We start from the raw sequence: 20466 nt of genomic DNA on the forward strand, positions 1-20466 counted from the left end.
CACAGGTGAGGTGCTGGATGAGAGGTTGGCTAACGTGGTGTCACTGTTTAAGGAGGGTGGTAAGGACAAGCTAGGGAACTATATAGACTAGTGAGCCTGACGTTGGTGATGGGCAAGTTGTTGGAGGGAACTCTGAAGGACAGGATGTACATGTATTTGGAAAGGCAAGGACTGATTAGGGATAGTCAACATGGCTTTGTGCATGGGAAATCATGTCTCACAAACTTAATTGAGTTTTTTGAAGAAGTAACAAAGAGAATTGATGAGGGCAGAGCGGTGGACGTGATCTACATGGACTTCAGTAAGGCGGTCAACAAGGTTCCCCATGGGAGACTATTTAGCAAGGTTAGATCTCATGGAATACAGGCAGAACTAGCCATTTGGATACAGAACTGGCTTGAAGGTAGAAGACAGAGGTTTGGTGGAGGTTTGCTTTTCAGACTGGAGACCTGTGATCAGTGGAGTGCCACAAGGATGGATGCTGGGTCCACTGCTTTTCGTCATGTGTAAATGATTTGGATGTGAACATAGGAGATACAGTTAGGAATATTACAGATAATACCAAAAGTGGAGGTGTAGTGGATAGTGAAAAAGGTTACCTCAGATTACAACAGGCTCAATGGGCTGAGAAGTGGCAGATGGAGTTTAATTCAGATAAATGTGAGGTGTTGCATTTTGGGAAAGCAAATCTTAGCAGGACTTATACACTTAATGGTACGGTCCTAGGAAGTGTTGCTGAACAAAGAGACCTTGGAATGCAGGTCCATAGCTCCTTGAAAGTGGAGACGCAGGTAGATAGGATAGAGAAGGCGGCATTTGGTATGCTTTACTTTAATGGTCAGAGTATTAAGTATAGGAGTTGGGAGGTCATGTTGTGGCTGTACAGGATATTGGTTAAGTCACTATTGGAATACTGCTTGTAATTCTGGTCTCCTTCCTACCGGAAAGATTTTATGAAACTTGAAAGGGTTCAGAAAAGATTTACAAGGGTGTTGCCAGGGTTGGATGTTCTGAGCTAAAGGGAAATGCTGCGGCAATTTTCTCTGGAGCATTGAAGGCTAAGGGGTGTCCTTACAGAGGTTTACAAAATTATGAGGGGCGTGGATAGGATAAATAGACAAAATCTTTTCCCTGGTGTGGGGGGAGTCCAGAACTAGAGGGCATAGGTTTAGAGTGAGAGGGGAAAGATGTAAAAGAGACCTAAGGGGCAACTGGAGGCTAGTACAATTGCAACATTTAAAAGGCATCTGGATGGGTGTATGAATAGGAAGTGTTTGGCGGGATATGGGCCAGGTGCTGGCAGGTGAAACTAGATTGGGTGTAGTCAATATCTTGTCAGCATGGACGGGTTGGACCCTTCGAAGGGTCTGTTTCCATGCTGTACACCTCTATGAATCTATGACTGTAGATACTGGTTAGGTGGACTGTCCATATTAAATTGCCCATAGTGTCCAGGGATATGTAGGCTAGGTGGATCCACCATGGTAAATGCTGGGGTTATGGGTCTGGTTGGGAAGGTCTTCAGAGGGTCAATGCAGACTTTATGGGCTGAATGGCTTCTTTCACACTGTAGAGATTCTGTGATATGCTTTATTTTCCAGAAAAGCTGGAACATAACCCAAAAAATAATTTGGAATCTATTTTCTATGCCAATATTACAGAAGCTCAATAAAAGATATTATAGTTAATAGGTATTATCCTGAGACACTATATTATTAGATGCTCACAATAAGCTAATTTAAGAAAAAATATTTTCCAATGATTACGCAGAGAATTTCTCCTACACTGTGGTTGATAAGATGCTGAAATGTGTTAGTACATTTCATGCACTTCTCTCATCTCTTTCTTCCAGCTCCTGGAAGCACAAAAGTGCTCCCTTTGTTTTAACCTTCCACCTCACCGATACCTGCATCCAACAATTCAGCCCATACCAGTTTTCCATCTCTCATGATTCCACCATGAAACATATCTTTCCCTTCCCAATCAGCAATCTTCTACAATTCCTTGGTTTACTTCTCAGTCCCTCCTACACCTTTTCCATGTAAGCACAAGACTTGCCAATTTTCCTTTTTTCCTCATTATTCAGATCTAACAGTTGAAGTTCTAAATTGGAAAAAGGCCACTTTTGACAGTATTAGGCCACAACTTTCAAAGCTGATTAGGTGCGGATGTTCGCAAGTAAAGGGACGGCTGGAAAATGGGAAGGCTTCAGAAATGAGATAACGAGAGTCCAGAGTCAGTATATTCCTGGGTGAATACATGAGGATGAAAGGAAAGGCTGGTAGATGTAGGGAATGCTGGATGACTAAAGAAATTGAAGGTCTTGGGAAAGAAAAAGAAGGAAGCATATGTCATGTATAGACAGATAGATCAAATGGATCCTTAGATTATAAAGGCAGTAGGAGTATTCTTAAGAGGGAAATCAGGAGTGTAAAAAGGGGACATGAGATAGCTTTGGCAAATAGGGTTAAGGAGAATTTAAAAGGTTTTTACAAATATATTAAGGACAAAAGGATAACTATGGAGAGAATAGAGCCCGTCAAAGATCAGCAAGGCGGCCTTTGTGTGGAGCCGCAGGGGATGGGGGATATACTAAATGAGTATTTTGCATCAGTGTTTACTGTGGAGAAGGACATTAAGATATAGAATGTGGGGAAACAGATGGTGACATCTTGAAAAATGTCCATATTACAGAGGAAGAAGTGCTGGATGTCTTGAAATGCATAAAGGTGGATAAATCCCCAGGACCTGATCAGGTTATACCCTAGACCTCTGTGGGAAGCTAGAGGAGTGATTGCTGGGCTCTTTGCTGAGATATTTGTATCATCAATAGTCACAGGTGAGGTGCCAGAAGATGGAGGTTGCCTAATGTGGTACCACTATTTAAGAAACGTGGTAAGGACAAGCCAGGGAACTATAGACTGGTAAGACTGATGTCAGTGGTGGGCAAGTTGCTGGAGGGAATTCTGAGGGACAGCATTTACATGTATTGAGAAAGGCAAGGACTGATTAGGGATAGCCAACATGTTTTATGCGTGGGAAATCACGTCTCACGAACTTGATTGAGTTTTTTTGAAGAAGTAACAAAGAGGATTGATGAGGGCAGAGTGGTGGACATGATCTATATGGACTTCAGTAAGGCAGTCGACAAGGTTCCCCATGGGAGACTAGTTAGCAAGGTTAGATCTCATAGGATACAGGGAGAACTAGACATTTGGATACAGAACTGGCTTGAAGGCAGAAGACAGAGGGTGATGGTGGACGAATGTTTTTCAGACTGGAGGCCTGTGACCAGTGGAGTGCCACAAGGATTGGTGCTGGATCCATTACTTTTCTTCATTTATATAAATGATTTGGATGTGAACATAGGAGGTATAGTTAGTAAGTTTGCAGATGACACCAAAATTGAAGGTGTAGTGGACAGCGAAGAAGGTTACCTCAGATTACAATGGGATCTTGATCAGATGGGCCAATGGGCTGAGGAGTGGCACATGGAGTTTAGTTTAGATAAATGTGGGATGCTACATTTTGGGAAGGCAAATCTTAGTAGGACTTATACACTTAATGGTAAGGTCCTAGGGAATATTGCTGAACAAAGAGACCTTGGAGTGCAGGTTCATAGCTTCTTGAAAGTGGAGTCGCAGGTAGATAGGATAGTGAAGGTGGCGTTTGGTATACTTCCCTTTATTGGTCCGAGTATTGAGTATAGGAGATGGGAGGTCATGTTGCGGCAGTGCAGGACATTTTAGGCCACATTTGGAGTATTGCGTGCAGTTCTGGTCTCCTTTTTATTGGAAGGATGTTGTGAAGCTTGAAAGAGTTCAGAAAAGAGTTACAAGGAATTTGCCAGGGTTGAAAGGTTTGAGCTATACGGAGTTGCTGAACAGGCTGGGGTGTTTTCCCTCGAGCGTCGAAGGCTGAGGGTTGACCTCATAGAGGGGCATGGATAGGATAAATAGACAAAGTCTTTTCCCTGGGGTTGGGGAGTCCAGAACTAGAAGGCAAAGATTTAGGGTGAGTGGGGAAAGATATAAAAGAGACCAATGGGCAACGTTTTCATGCAGAAGGTGGTGTGTGTATGGAATGAGCTGCCAGAGGAAGTGGCGGAGGCTAGTACTATTGCAACATTTAAAAGGTACCTGGATGGGTACATGAATAGGAAGGGTTTGGGGGATATGGGCCAAGTGCTGGTAAATGGAACTAGATTAGGTTGGGTTTCGGTTGGCATAGACGAGTTGGACCAAAGCATCTGTTTCCGCGATGTACATCTTTATGACTCATGGTCCGAATTCTCCTCCTAAGTGGAACAGTGATTACATTTTTCTCAATTCAGTGTACTGCATTCTCCTCTACATTAGCAAGATTAAAGAAAGGCTGCTTTGCGGACCACGTCATTTCAATCCATAAGTGTGACCTCAAGCCTATACAGTAGTTACTTTCCATTTTAAGTGTCTGTCCTATTCTGACCATTCTATCCTTGGCCTCCAACAGTGTTCAAGTGAAGTTCAACACAAGCTCAAGGAAGCTGAAAATGTGTTGCTGGTTAAAGTGCAGCAGGTCAGGCAGCATCCAAGGAACAGGAAATTCGACGTTTCGGGCAAAAGCCCTTCATCAGGAAGCTCAAGGAACTCAATTTTCAACTCGACATTTTACAGCCTTCAGGGCTCAATACTGAGTTCAAAAAGTTTAAAAAATAAGCCCTGGTCCCACTTTTGCTTTGTGTTTTTCTCTCTTGTTTCTCTCATTTAATTTTCTTTCAGATGGCAGCTATTCGGGATCCTGCCATTCACACCTCTTTTCGATGCATTTTTATTTTTCCTCACCATTCTTTCTTTGCTTTTTAAAAAAATTATCATGTTTCTAACCTTTCCTAGATCTGATGCAAGGTCACAGATCTCAAGTGCCAACATTGTTTCTCTCTCCCCAGATGTTTTCAGACCTGCTGAGTATTTCCAACATTTTATTCTTATTTCAAATTTCCAGAAACCACAATATTTTGCTTTAAGTATTAAGCTGAATTCCTTACTCCTACCCAATACAGACTGCTACCTTTCCAGTTAATGAAAGCTTCTACATTAAATTCCCACAGCTTTCAGTAATAGAATGAAACTGAAATTGTGTCTCATTTCATTGAGATTCTATCTGTTCATCTACCATTTCATTTTGATCGATTAACTTGGATACTTGATAAATGAGTTATGAGCATCTTAGGTGACAATAAAGACACCCATTTCCGAAACTATATATAAGTTGATCAGATCTTATCAAACCTTGTAGTGGTATATTTACTGTTAAGGTACAGGGTAGGCCATTTAGGATTGACTTGAGGAGTAATTTCTTCACTCACAGAGTGTCACAGAAAGTGATTCAGGCCAAAACACTGAATGTTTTTAAAGAGTTGAATACAGTTCTTAGGGCTACAGAGATCAGAGGATAAGGGGAGAAAGTGAGAATAGCGTACTGAGCAAGATGATCAGCCATTATCATATTGAATGGCTGACCAGGCTTGAAAGGCCATATGATATACTCCTGTTCCTATTTGCTAAGTGTGAAGGGGCAAGATTCTAATATTGCAGGGGTAACCAGATGGCCTACATTCAAGTCCACTTCCATGCCTATATCTGCAGTATGGAACCAGGTTTTCATTTCTGATCTGTGAAATCAAAGAAGTGATAAACATTGAACTGTGCACCCACCTCAATGACTGATAGCCACTGTTCAGCAGAAACACTGAGGGCCTGAAACTGTTTGTCATTCACACAATGCATGTTGTTTACAACCAGTGCAGAAGCCCCAAATATCTCACTAGTCCGACATAAACCTGGGAAAAAAAGCAGACATCAACCAGCAGGTTAACAACACAACACTCAAAAATAATAAACATTACAAGTATGGAAGAGGGAATATTTAATTACCTGTTTTCAGCTCATCTCTATTGAAGCATCAAAAATAAAAAGCTATGCAAAAAGCCTGAGATAACTAAAAAGGAAGCGGTCAGATATTTACATTACATTAAATTCAAGAATTTCTTGACAGCCAACATATGGTTCTTAGGTTATTTCAGACAAATTACACTTGCAAGGGAGGAGCATACTGCACTAAAGTACAAACAGCGTGCCTCAGGCAAAGCTTGATTCCTCATTCTAGGAGTTCCTGACTTCGAGCATATTGCTTTAGGCAAGAAGAGTAAATAACTTGCATTCCATTGTGATTTTCAAGGCCTCAGGTGCTCAAAAATGCTTTCCAGCCATTTAAATACTGTTGAAGTGTAGTCACTTTGTACTTAAGAAATGTAGCATCCAATTGGCACACAGCAATGTTCTACAAACACAGATGTGATAACATCCAGAACATTTGTTTTAGTTCTTTTGTCAGATGAATTTTGGCCAGGATGCAAAGATCTCCTTTGGTCTTCTTTGAAGCAGTCTCATGAGAACTTTCACATCCACCCAAAGGAGCGGATACTTGCTAGTTTAAGACCTCATCAAAAAACTGTACCTTTGATAATGTAATACTCCTTCAGTGTTGCAATATAGTGCCAGCCTAGATTGTGAGCTCACATTTGCCTTAAACCTGCAACCTTTTATGCTGGAGACATGAATGGAATATTGAGCATTGGACATATGTTCTCCATGGTTTGATTATGGAGCAAAGTTTGCTCAGGCAGTTATTTGTCCATATTCATAACAATAAAGCTGCATGGGAGTAGATCTTTCCTTTCTCTTAACTACAACTAGTAAGTTGGATGGGAGACCTAACAACAGTGATAAATGCCACAATAACAAAAAAATAGAAAATTTTACAACTCTTACTTACTCCTTAACTTTGCAATAAATTGTAAGAAATATCAATTTTAAGAAGGGATTCCACATAAAGAAAGAAAAAATACTTTAACGAACCTCCCAATATCTGCATAAAGCACTAGGTACTGAAATATCATTGCACTTTAAGAGCAGGTTTGTACATTATTGTGCAGATGCAGAAGAGCAACAGGGAGAGGCTGAACAGGCTGGGGCTGTTTTCCCTGGAGCATCGGAGGCTGAAGGGTGACCTTATAGAGGTTTACAAAATTATGAGGAGCATGGATAGGATAAATAGACAAAGTATTTTCCCAGGTGTCAGAGAATCCAGAACTAGAGGGCATAGGTTTAGGGTGAGAGGGGAAAGATATAAACGAGCCCCAAGGGGCAACTTTTTCACAAGAGGGTGGTACATGTATGGAATCAGCTGCCAGAGGAAGTGGTGGAGGCTGGTACAATTGCAGCATTTAAAAGGCATCTGGGTGGGTACATGAATAGGAAGGGTTTGGAGGGATATGGGCCGGGTGCTAGCAGGCGGGACTAGATTGAGTTGGTTTTTTGGTCCGCATGGACGGGTTGGACTGAAGGGTCTGTTTCCATGCTGTACATCTCTATGACTCTAAGTAACACAAATGTAATGGTTGAAGGAATTTTTATGAGCCATTGTGCTCCAAGGCTCGTGCATTTTTTTTTACTCACGAACAAATTTTCCTTTTGTCTTCTCAAGCCATTATTTCTTTGGTTCTACAGGCACCATAAGTGGGATAAACAATCATAAGAACTGACAGTCGAGTTTCAACAGGTTATTCCACTGCATTGAGCACCATAGCCAACATTAAAATTTACACTCATCATTCTTCAATAGGGACAAGCAGCCAAAACATGCCAATTTTCACTTGCATAACCAAGAGAAAGCAAGGAATATTGTAGCATTCCTACCATTACACTGGCTGGAAACAGATGAACCACAAGAAAAACAATGAAATCCAAACATTCCTATTGTGCATGACTCAGCCACTCAATAAAGAAGCTGACTGAATAACTGGAAAAACTCGTTAGGGCCAAATTTCTAGAATGTGAAGACATTTTTAATGTTCAATGTATTATAACTTCATTTAAACACAATGATTGCTGACAGCAAAACGTTAAAACAAAAGTCAGGGGTGACATGCATGACTTGCTTAGCATTTTTCGCAAAGGAAAAAATGACCCCTCAAACTATCACGTCTATCAAGGAAAGAACGGTTATTTTGACTCATGATCATAAAAGGATTAACGCAATCTTTAGAAAATTTTATTCTGATTTATATAAATCGCAGGATTGTGAAGACAGGACTAGGAGAATGCAATCATTTTTTGAAAATTTGACCTTTCCGGACCTCACTCTGGAACAGGTGTCAGTCTTAAATGCTCCCCCAACAGTCCAAGAAATACTTGACGCAATCAAGCAACTTCAGAGCAGTAAGGCACCTGGCCCAGGTGGCTTTCAAGCTGAATTCTATAAAAGAATTTACAGGTATATTGGCTGGTCCACCTATGGACATGTATAACTACACATACAGTCAGGGCTGTCTCCCGCCTTCGCTGAAAGAGGCAAATATCTCTCTTATCCTTAAAAAAGGAAAGGACCCAGAAGATTGCGCGTCATACAGACCAATATCCTTGCTAAATGCAGATTTTTAAATCCTTTCTAAAACGTTAGTATTGAGACTGGAAAGAGTATTGCCACATATCATAAAGGAGGATCAGACAGGGCTTATTAAGGGCCGTAGGCCATCCAATAATATTAGAAGGGTTTTGAATATGATTCAAGCCTGCCGTCAGGGAAAGATACCAGGAGTAGTAGTCTCATTAGACATGGAAAAGGCATTCGATAGGGTTGAATGGTCTTATTTGTTTTACACATCTTAAAGGTTTGGCATTGGAAAGGTGTTTACCAAATGGGTCTCAACATTGTATTGTGATCCCAAAGCAGTTGTGGTTACCAATGGATTAGGTTCAGATAGCTTCAGTGTGGATAGGGGCTGCCATCAGGGATGTCCTCTCTCGCCATTGTTATTTACGCTAATAATTGAACCACTAGCAGAAGCTATATGGGCTGATCCTAATATAATGCCCCCGCGGATTGGTACAGGTAAACATAAAATTACCCTTTATGCAGATGATGTTCTTCTATTCCTCAGTAATCCTCTGATGTCCGTGCCTCGCTTAATCCAAGTTATTAATACAGTTAGTGCATTCTCAGGCTATAAAATTAATTTCTCAAAATCAGAGGCTATGCCAATGGGTGGCCTTGCTATGATACCCCACTTAGTGGACGGATCCCACTTTCCCTTTCGGTGGTCCCTGAAGGGTTTCTTATATTTAGGCATTTTTATTGCCCCAGTATTTGGTCAGTTATACAAGGCTAACTTTGTGCATTTACTGGAAAAGATAAGGCAGGACCTCCACGATGGGGAGATCTTCCAATTTCTTGGCTGGGTAGAATAGCACTAATTAAAATGAATGTCCTGCCCCGACTCCTATATCCAATGAGAATGCTTCCGGTGATGCTGCCGAGGCTGGCACTACGTAAATTATATGGCTGGTTGAGTTTCCTTTATCTGGAATCATATACGGACCCTCATTAAACTGAAGAAGCTACAGCTTCCACAGGCAAGGGGAGGATTGGACTTAACTGATATTTCCTAAAATCTGGGAAGTTCCCTATCAAGTTACATAGCTGATTGATTGCGGGTCAGACAAGACCCAATCTGGCTGGTCATCAAGGCTTCTCAAGTAAAATGCCCACTTATTAACCTTTTATTTTCAGACAAGAGGAAAATCATTACGGATCACTGTAAAAACCCTATAATACTAAACACAATTAAAGCTTGGAATATAATGCGGCAAAATGAGGGCAACTCACATAAAACATCCCCCTATGCTCCGATAGTGGGAGTATGGGGATTTCAACCGGGGTTTACAGATGCCACTTTTAAACTCTGGAGATCCAGGGGTATCACATGTTTAGGGGACCTATTTAAAGAAGGGGTCATGATGTCTTTTCAACAGCTGCGTCAGAAATTCAGATTACCTAATGGTGACCTCTTTCGATACTTTCAAATTCGAGATTATATACGGAAGAAGACTACGTTATTAGATAGTCTTTATAAATCAGATAGAGAATGTAGAGTGCTACAACCAATGGGGGTATCTTCCGTCAGTACTATTTATCATTTACTACATGATGAAATATTGGGAGATATGGACAATCTGCTTAAAACATGGGATCAGGATTTGGGACTAGAAATCTCTACAGAAACATGGAATGACATTTGGGAAAATGCCAGAATAATTACCATCTGCAACAGAACTCAGGCTATCCAGCTGAAGATACTTCATAGGGCCCATATAGCACCGGTTTGATTGGCAAAATTTAAGGCAGGAGTATCTCCAATGTGTCCCAAATGTAAAATAGAGGTGGGCATTCTTGTACATTGCCTATGGACCTGTCATAAGATCCGTAGATATTGGACTAAAGTAGCAAGTACCCTGACAGAAATTTTAGGAACGGAAATTAAAGTGGACTCTGTATCTCTCCTTTTGGGCTTTCCGAACGTACCCTCCCTGGATATGCACGGGAAGAGACTGTTTTCTATTCTCTCTTTCTGTGCAAGGAAAAATATTTTGGTGAACTGGGTGGCTGAGGGCCCCCCTGTACCTTCAAATTGGCACAGATTAATTATGGAATGTATTCCCCTTGACTTCCTTACAAATATGGTGCACAGAAAGACCGAATTATTTCATAAAATATGGCAGCCCTTCTTGAATTATATAAATACAGGTATTTCGGCTATCCTAACAAGGGCTTTTATTTAATTGAGATTGCAAACCTGCTGGCCTGGGGCCCCTTGGGAGAGGAATCTCACACAAATACGGGTTTTGTTACATTTGATGTCAACACATTCCGAGCATGTTTCTCACTATCCAATTTCTGTGTTATCCATTGGGTTTTTTTACACTCTGGTTAGTTGTAGGTTAGATTAGTAGTTAGTTGAGTTTTTTCTCTCAGTATTTTTCTTTTGTTAAATTTTGGTTATTTATTTAAGATTTAATTGTATATCAATGTACTTGAGAGTTTTATTTATTTTTGTAAACTTGTAAAAATGTTAAATTTCCAATAAAAATATCTATAAAAAAAGACATGCATGACTTAAAATTGTAAACACTTTGAGTGATTTTAAAGATACATTTGGAGCAAACAATGCAGTTCATATGTTCACAATAAAACAATATCACCTAACATGTAATTAGAGAGATATTTGTTGAATGAAATTTAATCCAACAACACACATCAACAGGTCTTTTTTTAAACGGGAAGTGCAAAGCTAAATAAATAATTCCAATGAGCAGATTACAAGATTACGTTTTAACAATTTGTTCAGAATGTGGGCATCACTGGCTAGATCAATATTTATTGCCTATTCCAAATTTCCCAAAGGGCAGTTCAGAGTCAACCACTTGCTGCATTCTTTCTGGAGTCACATCTATGTAACCAAATACAAAATAAAGTCAAATAAACTATAGATTGCTCAATGCAGCAGACATAAATGGCAGCTTTAAAAAAATCTTTATACTATGATAAAGCAATCACCTCAAAAGTTAACAGAATTGCAAAGTTAATTCCTAAAATTTCAGAACATCAGTTATCTGAATTAAACCCAAAACAGAATGCCTAAAATTAAATCAGATAGATTAAAAGTTCACTGAACTGTGGCAAAGCTATTCACATCTGGAAATTCATCAATTCAATTCAGAGCTTTACAAGTGTTTCAATGAAGAACTGGCAACTGCAGCAGGAACACTTTATTCTTATCCAGAAAAAGAACACTATGATTTTAATTGTCTAGTGTGATACAATTTGAAATGTTTATTTCTCCTTTGAAAAATGTAATGATTTAATATACATCGCTGGATTTTTAAATGCTTATTTCATACTAGGGAGCAGGAACTCATTACTGTAGTTTGTAGTAAATGGAAGTTGATTAAAAAATGAAATGACCAAAAAAAAGGAAAAAAAAAGTTTTTCTTAAGATCAAGCTAAAGGAACAACAACTGCAAAAATAAGCTGCTTCTTGATTTGTTCAATGACTTCCTTAGATTTCTGGATCCCATTTGGAGGCAGACACGATAGGGGCATTGAAGAGACTTTTAGATAAGCACATGAATATGCAAGAAATGGAGGGATATGGACCAAGGGCAGGCAGAAGGGATTAGTTTAATTTGGCGTCATGTTTGGCAAAACATCATGGGCCTTAGAGCCCATTCCTGTGCGGTATTGTTTCCTGTTCTGTTTGTCACCCATTTTTCCCCCAACATTTGCTGCACATTTACACTTGGACATCAAACCGAGATTCCCAGTTCAAATGGGAGGGAACAGCCGTATTTTGACTGGTTTTGGACTTCATTCATCACAAAAAATAATTTGGTCACAGATCTTGAAGAAATAACATTAAGCAAGGATATTTAATTTTTGATTATGATAAAAACATAGGAAACAGTGGGACAGACAAGCAATTTGGACCTTGAGAATGCTCTGCCATTTAATATGTTTAAGGCTGAACTTCTACAACTCTACTTTCTGCTTTATTTATTGGGAAGACACAGTAGGGGTGGGAGAGGCAGGGGATAAACTGATACTGGAACAACAGCCCTTCCTGAACTGTTTCAAGATTTGCATGTCGTTTCTATATTGACATATAGAAACATTAATTTACTAACCAAAAACATGGAGTGACGTGATGCAGCTTAGTATTTTTGCTGCCACAAATTCAAAAGCTGGAGCCAATAGTGGCAGGAGTTCTACATTCTGTTCATTTAGAAAAAAAATTCTGCTTAAAAAAAAAGACTAATTCTTGGACATTGTGGATGCTGGGAAGATGTTTCCATTGACAGGGGAGACTAGGGCCCAAGAGCATAGCCTTAGAGTAAAGGAAAAACCTTTTACAATGGAGATAAGGAGAAACGTCTTCAGCTAGCGAGTGGTGAATCTATGGAATTCACTGCCACAGAATGATGTGGAGGCCAGGTCATTGAATATATTTAAGACTGAGATAGATAGGTTCTTGATTGTAAAGGGGATCAAGGGTTATGGGGAGAAAGCAGAAGAATGGGGTTGAGAAATTTATCAGCCATGATTGAATGGCAGAGCAGATCTGATGGGCTGAAGGGTCTAATTTCTGCTCCTATGTCTTATGGTGTGTTTTTGCAGGAGCTGGATTGACCAAATGATAATTCTAACCAGAAAACTCCAATTTTGAGCACAAACAAGGTACTGATTTCCTGCATTATATGGATCAACCACTGTGGACAAAATATACTTATCTATCTCACTTAAAACTAACATTAAATATGATTTAATATCCTCATGCACAAGAAAGAGTGTGACCAAACAATAGCTGCTGGATATGTGATGTTCCCTTTCATGCCCTGGCATTTATTATGGAGGCATGAACAACAACAAATTAATAAAACAAAACCAAAACAAAAAAGTCAAAGCACCACAGGTCAGGGACCAGTAGGTACATGGATTTGCTCTTCAGTAAGCAATTTAACTTCTTCATGTCTTTCATCTCCTCCCTCACAAAGGTATATAAATAAATGCGCCAATATGGATGCAAGAAACCTAAGGCACAAACTGAACCCAAAGCTCTGGGTAGAATGATACTTGCACTGAAAAACAACAGGGAAGAATACTTTTGAAACATAAAATATATCCTCACCTCCCAGGTTAGTAGACTTGTCAATAAGTGATGCCACTATAATTAGATTGCTAACAGATGATTTTCCAAAGTTTGTGGTTTGTTGCTGACAGATCAGTTCCAAGTCTTTATCCGGGATGCCATTCTTCCATGGCATTATCTTCTTTTGTATATCGGTCCACTCAATATCTTGACTTACTTCAACGTGGTCATAACCTGTTAAATATTTGCAAACAACAATGACCTTATCTGAGTGACTGATTTATTAAGCAAGCACTCTGCACATAAAGGTTAGCTTTGTAATGACTATTAACATTTCTTCATCAAACAAAGGATCAACTGGCTCTTTTGTCAGAAGCCTGAGAAGACAACATTAAGGTGAACAGTAATGGACAGTTAAAAAAGGAAAATAAACTATCGTCATGAACAATAAAATTACTGCATATGCTTCCATCCTTATAGAGGCTAATGCTGAGCAGTTAGATTTTATACCATATTTCCCCAACATTAGCACTGGTTTCAAAGCCATATGTACTTGGTTTGACAATCTGCACACAAATTAGCATAAAACTTACTGAAAATTAAAAATGCCAAAAATAATAACGGTCAGGCAGCATCCATGCGGAGACAGCAAGCTAACGTTGAGTCCAGATGACTGCTCAAATGCTCTGATGAAGAGTCTTCTAAACTTGAAACATTAGCTTGCTCTCTCTCCATGGATGCTGCCAGATCTGCTGTGATTTCCGGTGTTTTTTGTTTTCAGTACAGATTCTAGCATCTGCAGTAATTTACACCTGTAAAAATTTCTATTACTTTGCAATGGATTGTAACACCTTCCAAGGCCAGAATCAGACAGATTATTACTTTAGAGGTCCCAATCACCAATGTAGGATTTAAATGACATCCTACTTGGAAGTTCAGTTTTAACACTGTCAAGTACATTTTCCCCTTTGATCTTAACATCATAAGAAAAAATAGAACTTAAATACAATGACTGAAAAAGATTGAGACTGCTTTTATTTGAAGAAAGGACATTAACTGGAAGTGAGTTTCGAAAAGATTTTGAAAATAACTGGGAGATCTGAACATAAAGGAATGGGAAGAGTTAGATAAGAACAGTCTGTTATTATTGACACTTGTGTTAAGGGCCAAAAGGAGGAAACATATGTATTGTAGCCAGACAGGTCACCCTAAATAATGAACTTTTGGTGGACAATAATAAGGTCAAAGTGGAGTTACAAAAGATTAGAGCATGCTGACTAAATGACTTTGCTAATCCACATGATGCAGAATCCAGGCAGGCTGCAGCTACCCAAAGACGGCTTGCAAACAAATTTGACAGTTGCAGCCCCTGCAATACACATCTGAAGGTGGACTTGAATGGGACAACGAAATGTCGCCTTCGGGACAATCAGGAGCACTGAGCCATTCCCTAGACACAGAGGCACCTAGCACCTTTATTTGGAGGAGGTTACCTGCACCCAGCACCTCCCATAATGGACATCTAAGGGCCACTTTGCCATTAATGTGCCAACATCTTGGTTGGGTCTCATTGATCAGGGCAATCAAACCTGATCAGAAGGATAAGAACCGCCGCAAAACCCCACTCAGCATGGTAACTCGAGAATAACCACCGAAAGGGAAGACACCACCAAGACCATCAGAAGAAGAAGACGACATCACCACGAGAGCTCGGCCAAGTTCTAGTGTAGTGGTATATGATCATGCAAAGTTAAGGTAAAGCATAAGATAGTCTGTAGTGTTTTTCGTTTGTTTATAACATACTTTATTGTTCTAATATTAATTGAATTCAATAAATGAAAACTATTGTTTAGAAGAATCAACTCTCAGTTTGTTTGCTGAAAATAAGAATTTAAACACACCATGAGGCAGGTACAACGCTATTATATATAAGCAATATACATGACCATTTAGAAAAAGACAATATATCTGATAAATAAATCAAAATTTCCATAGCAGTCAAATTGATGCCTTTTTAACATTGGTATGAGATAGTTTGGGGTGTGCGGCAAAGAACAACTACGAAGCAAAATATATTTGATTTACACCCATGATAAGAAAATAGGAAATAGGAGCAGGAAGAGGGACTTCGATCTTCGTGCTTGCTCTGCTATTTAACATAAATAAGACTGATCTTCTACAGCATGACTTTGCTGATTTATCCCCATATCACTTAACACCCAAAAAAACTACAAAGCTCGGTTTTCAATATATTCAAATATTGAACATCCAAAGGCTTTTAAGATAGAGAATTCCATAGACACTTTTTGAATGAACCAATTTCTCCTCTCCTCAGTACTAAATGGCCATCCCTGTATCATGATATTGCAGCATTATGTTCTAGGCCTCCAGCTGGGCAAACACTTGTTTTCATCTTTTGGAAAAAGCCCCTTAAGAATTTTAAAATTTTCATTTCGGTCACTTCTCTGTAGTTCTAAATCACAGGAAATATAGACTTAGCCCATTCACTCTCCTCATAGGAGAACTGCTCACCAGAGGAACTAATCTCAGAAGCTTTTGTTGCACTCCCTCTACGGCAAGCATGTCCTCTAACAAAATAAAATGAAGAATTGTGGATGCTGGAGATCTGAAATAAAAACAGAAAATGCTGCAGAAACTCAGCAGGCCTGGCATCATCTGTGGAGAGAGAAGCAGAGTTAACGTTCTGAGTGCAGTGAGCCTTGTCAGATCGGGAAGTCGTTGCGAAATGATGGCATTTATGCTGAAGATAGGTGGGACTGGAAAGAAAGGAGTGAATTGAATAGATGGAGGCAATGCCTATAGACAGAGTAAGGAAAAAAAGAAAAAGCAGACAATGAGAATGTTGATAAACCAGAAAAAAATGTTGAATAGGTACTAACAGGAAGGGTTAAAAGTTGAAAGTGAGCTGGTTGTGCTGGGAGAAACCCATACAGAAGCAGTGATTGTGGCAGTGTGCAATGGACATGGAGTAAGATGTTCACATTCGACTATACAACTCACAGCACCTGCCAAAATCAGCATAAATACAGTTTCTCCGTTGCTTTCAATTCAGACAAAGGGTCATTGGACCTGAAACATTAATCTGTTTTTCTCTCCACAGATGATGCCAGGCCTGCTGAGTTTGTTTCATGTTATCTGCCAAGTAAGAGCAACAAACCTGAGTACAGTGCCCAAGGTGTGCCTTCACCAATGTCAGATATATTTGGATTCAACTTAATTCCTCTTGAAAAGTCGGGGGAGAGAGCAGACCAAGGGAAACGCAGAGGATTGTTCAAGCATGGAGTGCAATGCCAGAGAGAATCAATGAAGTAAGGATTACAGGATTTTGAATTTAAAAACTTATGGTAAGGAAAGGAAAAGAATTGAGTAGTGGGATTAGTTTGCACTATTCTAGCATAAAGACATGAATCAAATAAATTCTGTTTGTGTGGCTTGAATGGCCTCTGGTGAAGCAGTCCTTGTTCAACTGTAACAGAATCTGAACAACATCCAGGCTTGGGCTGAAAAGTGGCAAGTAACACTCGTGCCACAAATGCCAGGCCAATAAGAGACAGACAATCTAACCACCCCTCTTATATTCAATGACATTATCATCACTGGATCCCCCACTTATCAACATTCTGGGAGTTACTAAGGAGAGGATTGATCCCATTGGATTGTTCCCTATGCAAACTATCAATATCACTTGGCAGAATGCCTCAGCAGGAGAACTTTCCAATGAGCACCAAGACATGGCTTGGCTGATGGTGATTACTGTCTATGAGATCCTTCATGTACACCCACATTCTCTCTGCCACCACACGCTGCCCTCGAAGCGAGAGACTGTCACACATCTCCTTTTGGAATGTGCCTTCGCAAAGCAAGTCTGGAAAGAGCTGTTCATTCTGAGCAGCTCTGTGACGCAGGATTCTGCGCTCTCTGGCTGTTACCCAGAGATGCACACTTAGACAAACATTGACTGCACCTAGAGGATCATCAACTTAGAGAAAAACGCTCTTTGTTCTGCCTAAACTTGTAGGTCTTCCAGAGCAAGGAGTTGACCTTGACTGAGTGCTGAAGACTAGCATATTTCAAGGTCCAAAACTACATGCAGAGGGACACACAAAAGCTTAGAGCAGCTGCCATCAAAGCACAGTGGGGAAAGACCACCGTCTGAGGTCTTTCAGCCGAAGCGCAGTAGGGGTACGTTCGATTATCATCCTCCCAGTGACTCAAGTGCATATATATATATTGAGTTGCATAAGCTAGAAATGCTTCCGGTTTGCTTGTTATACAGATGTAAAGACTTAACAGAATTGAACTGCTCTAGTGACTATACATGCGTATGAAGATTTTTTACAAATAAAGTAGATTTTTAAAATAAAACAAATTGACCAGAAACTGAACTGTACTTGCCAAATAAATGCAGTGGCTGCAAAAAGGTCTGAGGCTCAGAATACTGCAGTGAGTAAATCACCTTCTGACTCCTCAAAGCCTGTTCACCATCTACAAGGCACAAGTCAGGAGTGTGGTGGAATACTCTCCACTTGCCTGGATGGGTGCAGTTTCAACAGCACTCACAAACCTTGACGCCATTTAGTACAAAGTAGTTTGCTTGATTGACATCACAGCCACAAAGAACCATTCAGTCACTCACCACCAATTGCCAGTAGCAGCAATGTAAATTGTCTGTAAGATGCATGGCAGAAATTTGTGAAAGATCCTTATACAGCACCTTTCAAACCAATGAAAAATTCCATCTAGAACAAGGGTAGCAGATACAAGGGAATACCACCACTTGCAAATTTGTCTCCAAACCTTGGATCTTGACTTGGAAATATACTGCCATTCTTTTAATGCTTCAATTCCTTCCCTGTTCAACGATGTAGCTCATCACCACCTTTTCATGGCAACAAGGGACAAGCAATATATACTAGCCCACCAATGATGCCCACATCCCATGAGTGAATTAAAAAATTGGACTTTTGATCTGTAAAATGACAAATTCAATTCAAAAAGTCCATATAACTGAAGAACCTAGAAATCAATAGTATTTTCAAGCTTTGTTTCAACTTAAAGTTCTGTTTTTATTATTTGGCTTCAGGGAATACTGCTAGAACTGAAATGTGTCTCCTAAACAAACATATTAATTGGCAGAACTGTCCTGTCATAATAACTGCTGCAGTCCTAAAGTTCTATCGCCATGTTTCTAGTTTGAGAACTGATCTCTTTTTACTGTAAGGAAGTTGATTTGCATTTCACATTATTTGATTCTTGTACTGCTTGAGGATTATAACGTATGTCTTATTCCACATTTAGCATTTTGAATTAAAGCTCAGTCAGATTATATTTGCTGGACTGAAAACTAAACATGCATTAGTAAAGCCAAGTGGATGATGAGAGAAAGTCAAATTACAGCTTGTAAAATAGCTCTGTACTTTGCTAGATATTTAAGACATTATTGGAGAAATTAAGCCAAATTTCAAAGAAATCAAAGCTAAACTTGGGTATGTATTTAAATTTTAAAGAATGGAAATGATTGAATCAAAACAGAGCAGAAAGTTTATTTAAATTAAACCAGCAACAGTCAAACGTATCAAGTCTAAGTGAAACTTCAGAACCTTTAACACTTCAGGGCATTGGAGAAGCCCAAAAGCAAAAGATTCATATTAACTCATTAGACTATAGTGGGAGTACAGTTGTGGACACCGCATTATAGGAAAGGTGTGAATGCATTGCAGGAAGTACATAAGCGATTTACAAGAATGGTTCCACGAATGAGGAACATCAGTTGTCAGGACAGATTGCAGAAATTAGGATTGTTTTCCATGGAGAGAAGGTAGCTGAAAGGAGCTTTGATAGGACACCTGCAAAATCATGAACGGGTTGGATACAGTAGATCGGGAAAAGCTGTTCTCATTAATAAAAAGGAACAAGAACAGGCAGCACAGTGGCTCAGTGATTGGCACTGCAGCCTCACAGCACCAGAGACCCTGGTTCGATTCCTGCCTCGGACAGCTGTCTGTATGGCATTTGCACATTCTCCCCGCGTCTGCGTGGGTTTCCTCCACGTTTTCTGGTTTCCTCCCACAGTCCAAAGACGTGCAGGACAGGTGAATTGGCCATGCTAAACTGCTCATAGAGGGAAATGAGTCTGGGGGGGTTCCTCTTCGAAGGGTCACACCTACTGGGCTTATTTCCAATTGTATGGAATCTCATCTAATCTAAACAACGAGGGGGCAAATACTAAAAGTGATAATGAAAAGTAAGGGTGACATGAGAATTCTTTTTTCACCAGCAAGTAGTATGGTTATCAAATGCACAGAGTCTGGAAATGCAGAGGAGGCAGGTTCAATTGAGGCATTCAAGAGGGCATTAGACAATTATTTGGATAAATGTGGTATACAAGGTTATTTGGATAAAAGCAAGACATTAAAATGAGGTAACGATACTCATTTAAAGGACAGTAGAGGCATGAGGAGTTGAACAGTCTCCTTCAGCATTATACCAATTCTGTGCTTGTGAATTTGAGAACTCTATAGTCATTACCTCCTCCATCCTTCTGGATGTTTTCACAAGAATTTGAAATAAAGTTCTGCCAAAAAAAAACCTGCCCCAATGATATTCTGGCTGGAAAATGCATGCAAACCTCTGGTGAGAATTAGGAAGGGCTTAGCCACAGTTTCACCTCTCCAATCCTCAGTGTTCAAATTAACAATCAGGCTCAGGACAGTCATCATGCAAGTTTAGCAACACTCATGGCTTCAGGAAAAGTGTGAGAAAAAATGATTGCAATTAGGAGGCAAAAGGGGATTTCAATTACCATCCACTATTTTAGCTTCGAGAGTGATTCCTGAGGGATCAAGAAGGCTCCAATAACTCATGGGAGCAGCAAGAATTTTGTCAGTGCCTTTCCCTGCCCCTGCAATCAGTTCCCCATA

The 20466-nt window shown here is 39.8% G+C and overlaps 1 protein-coding gene across 1 annotated transcript in view; it reads right to left on the reverse strand.

The window, feature by feature from the left end:
• tarbp1 (TAR (HIV-1) RNA binding protein 1) overlaps positions 1-20466 on the reverse strand; it is a 200479-nt gene that overhangs the window by 35727 nt on the left and 144286 nt on the right. The window contains exons 27-28 of the mRNA XM_060831275.1: positions 13565-13759; positions 5697-5821 (exon numbers count right to left, since the gene is read on the reverse strand). Coding sequence (XP_060687258.1) covers positions 5697-5821; positions 13565-13759 — 320 coding nt within the window. The remainder of the gene's footprint in view (positions 1-5696; positions 5822-13564; positions 13760-20466) is intronic.

Source organism: Hemiscyllium ocellatum, chromosome 10 (assembly GCF_020745735.1).
Source record: "Hemiscyllium ocellatum isolate sHemOce1 chromosome 10, sHemOce1.pat.X.cur, whole genome shotgun sequence".
Lineage (NCBI taxonomy): Eukaryota > Metazoa > Chordata > Chondrichthyes > Orectolobiformes > Hemiscylliidae > Hemiscyllium > Hemiscyllium ocellatum.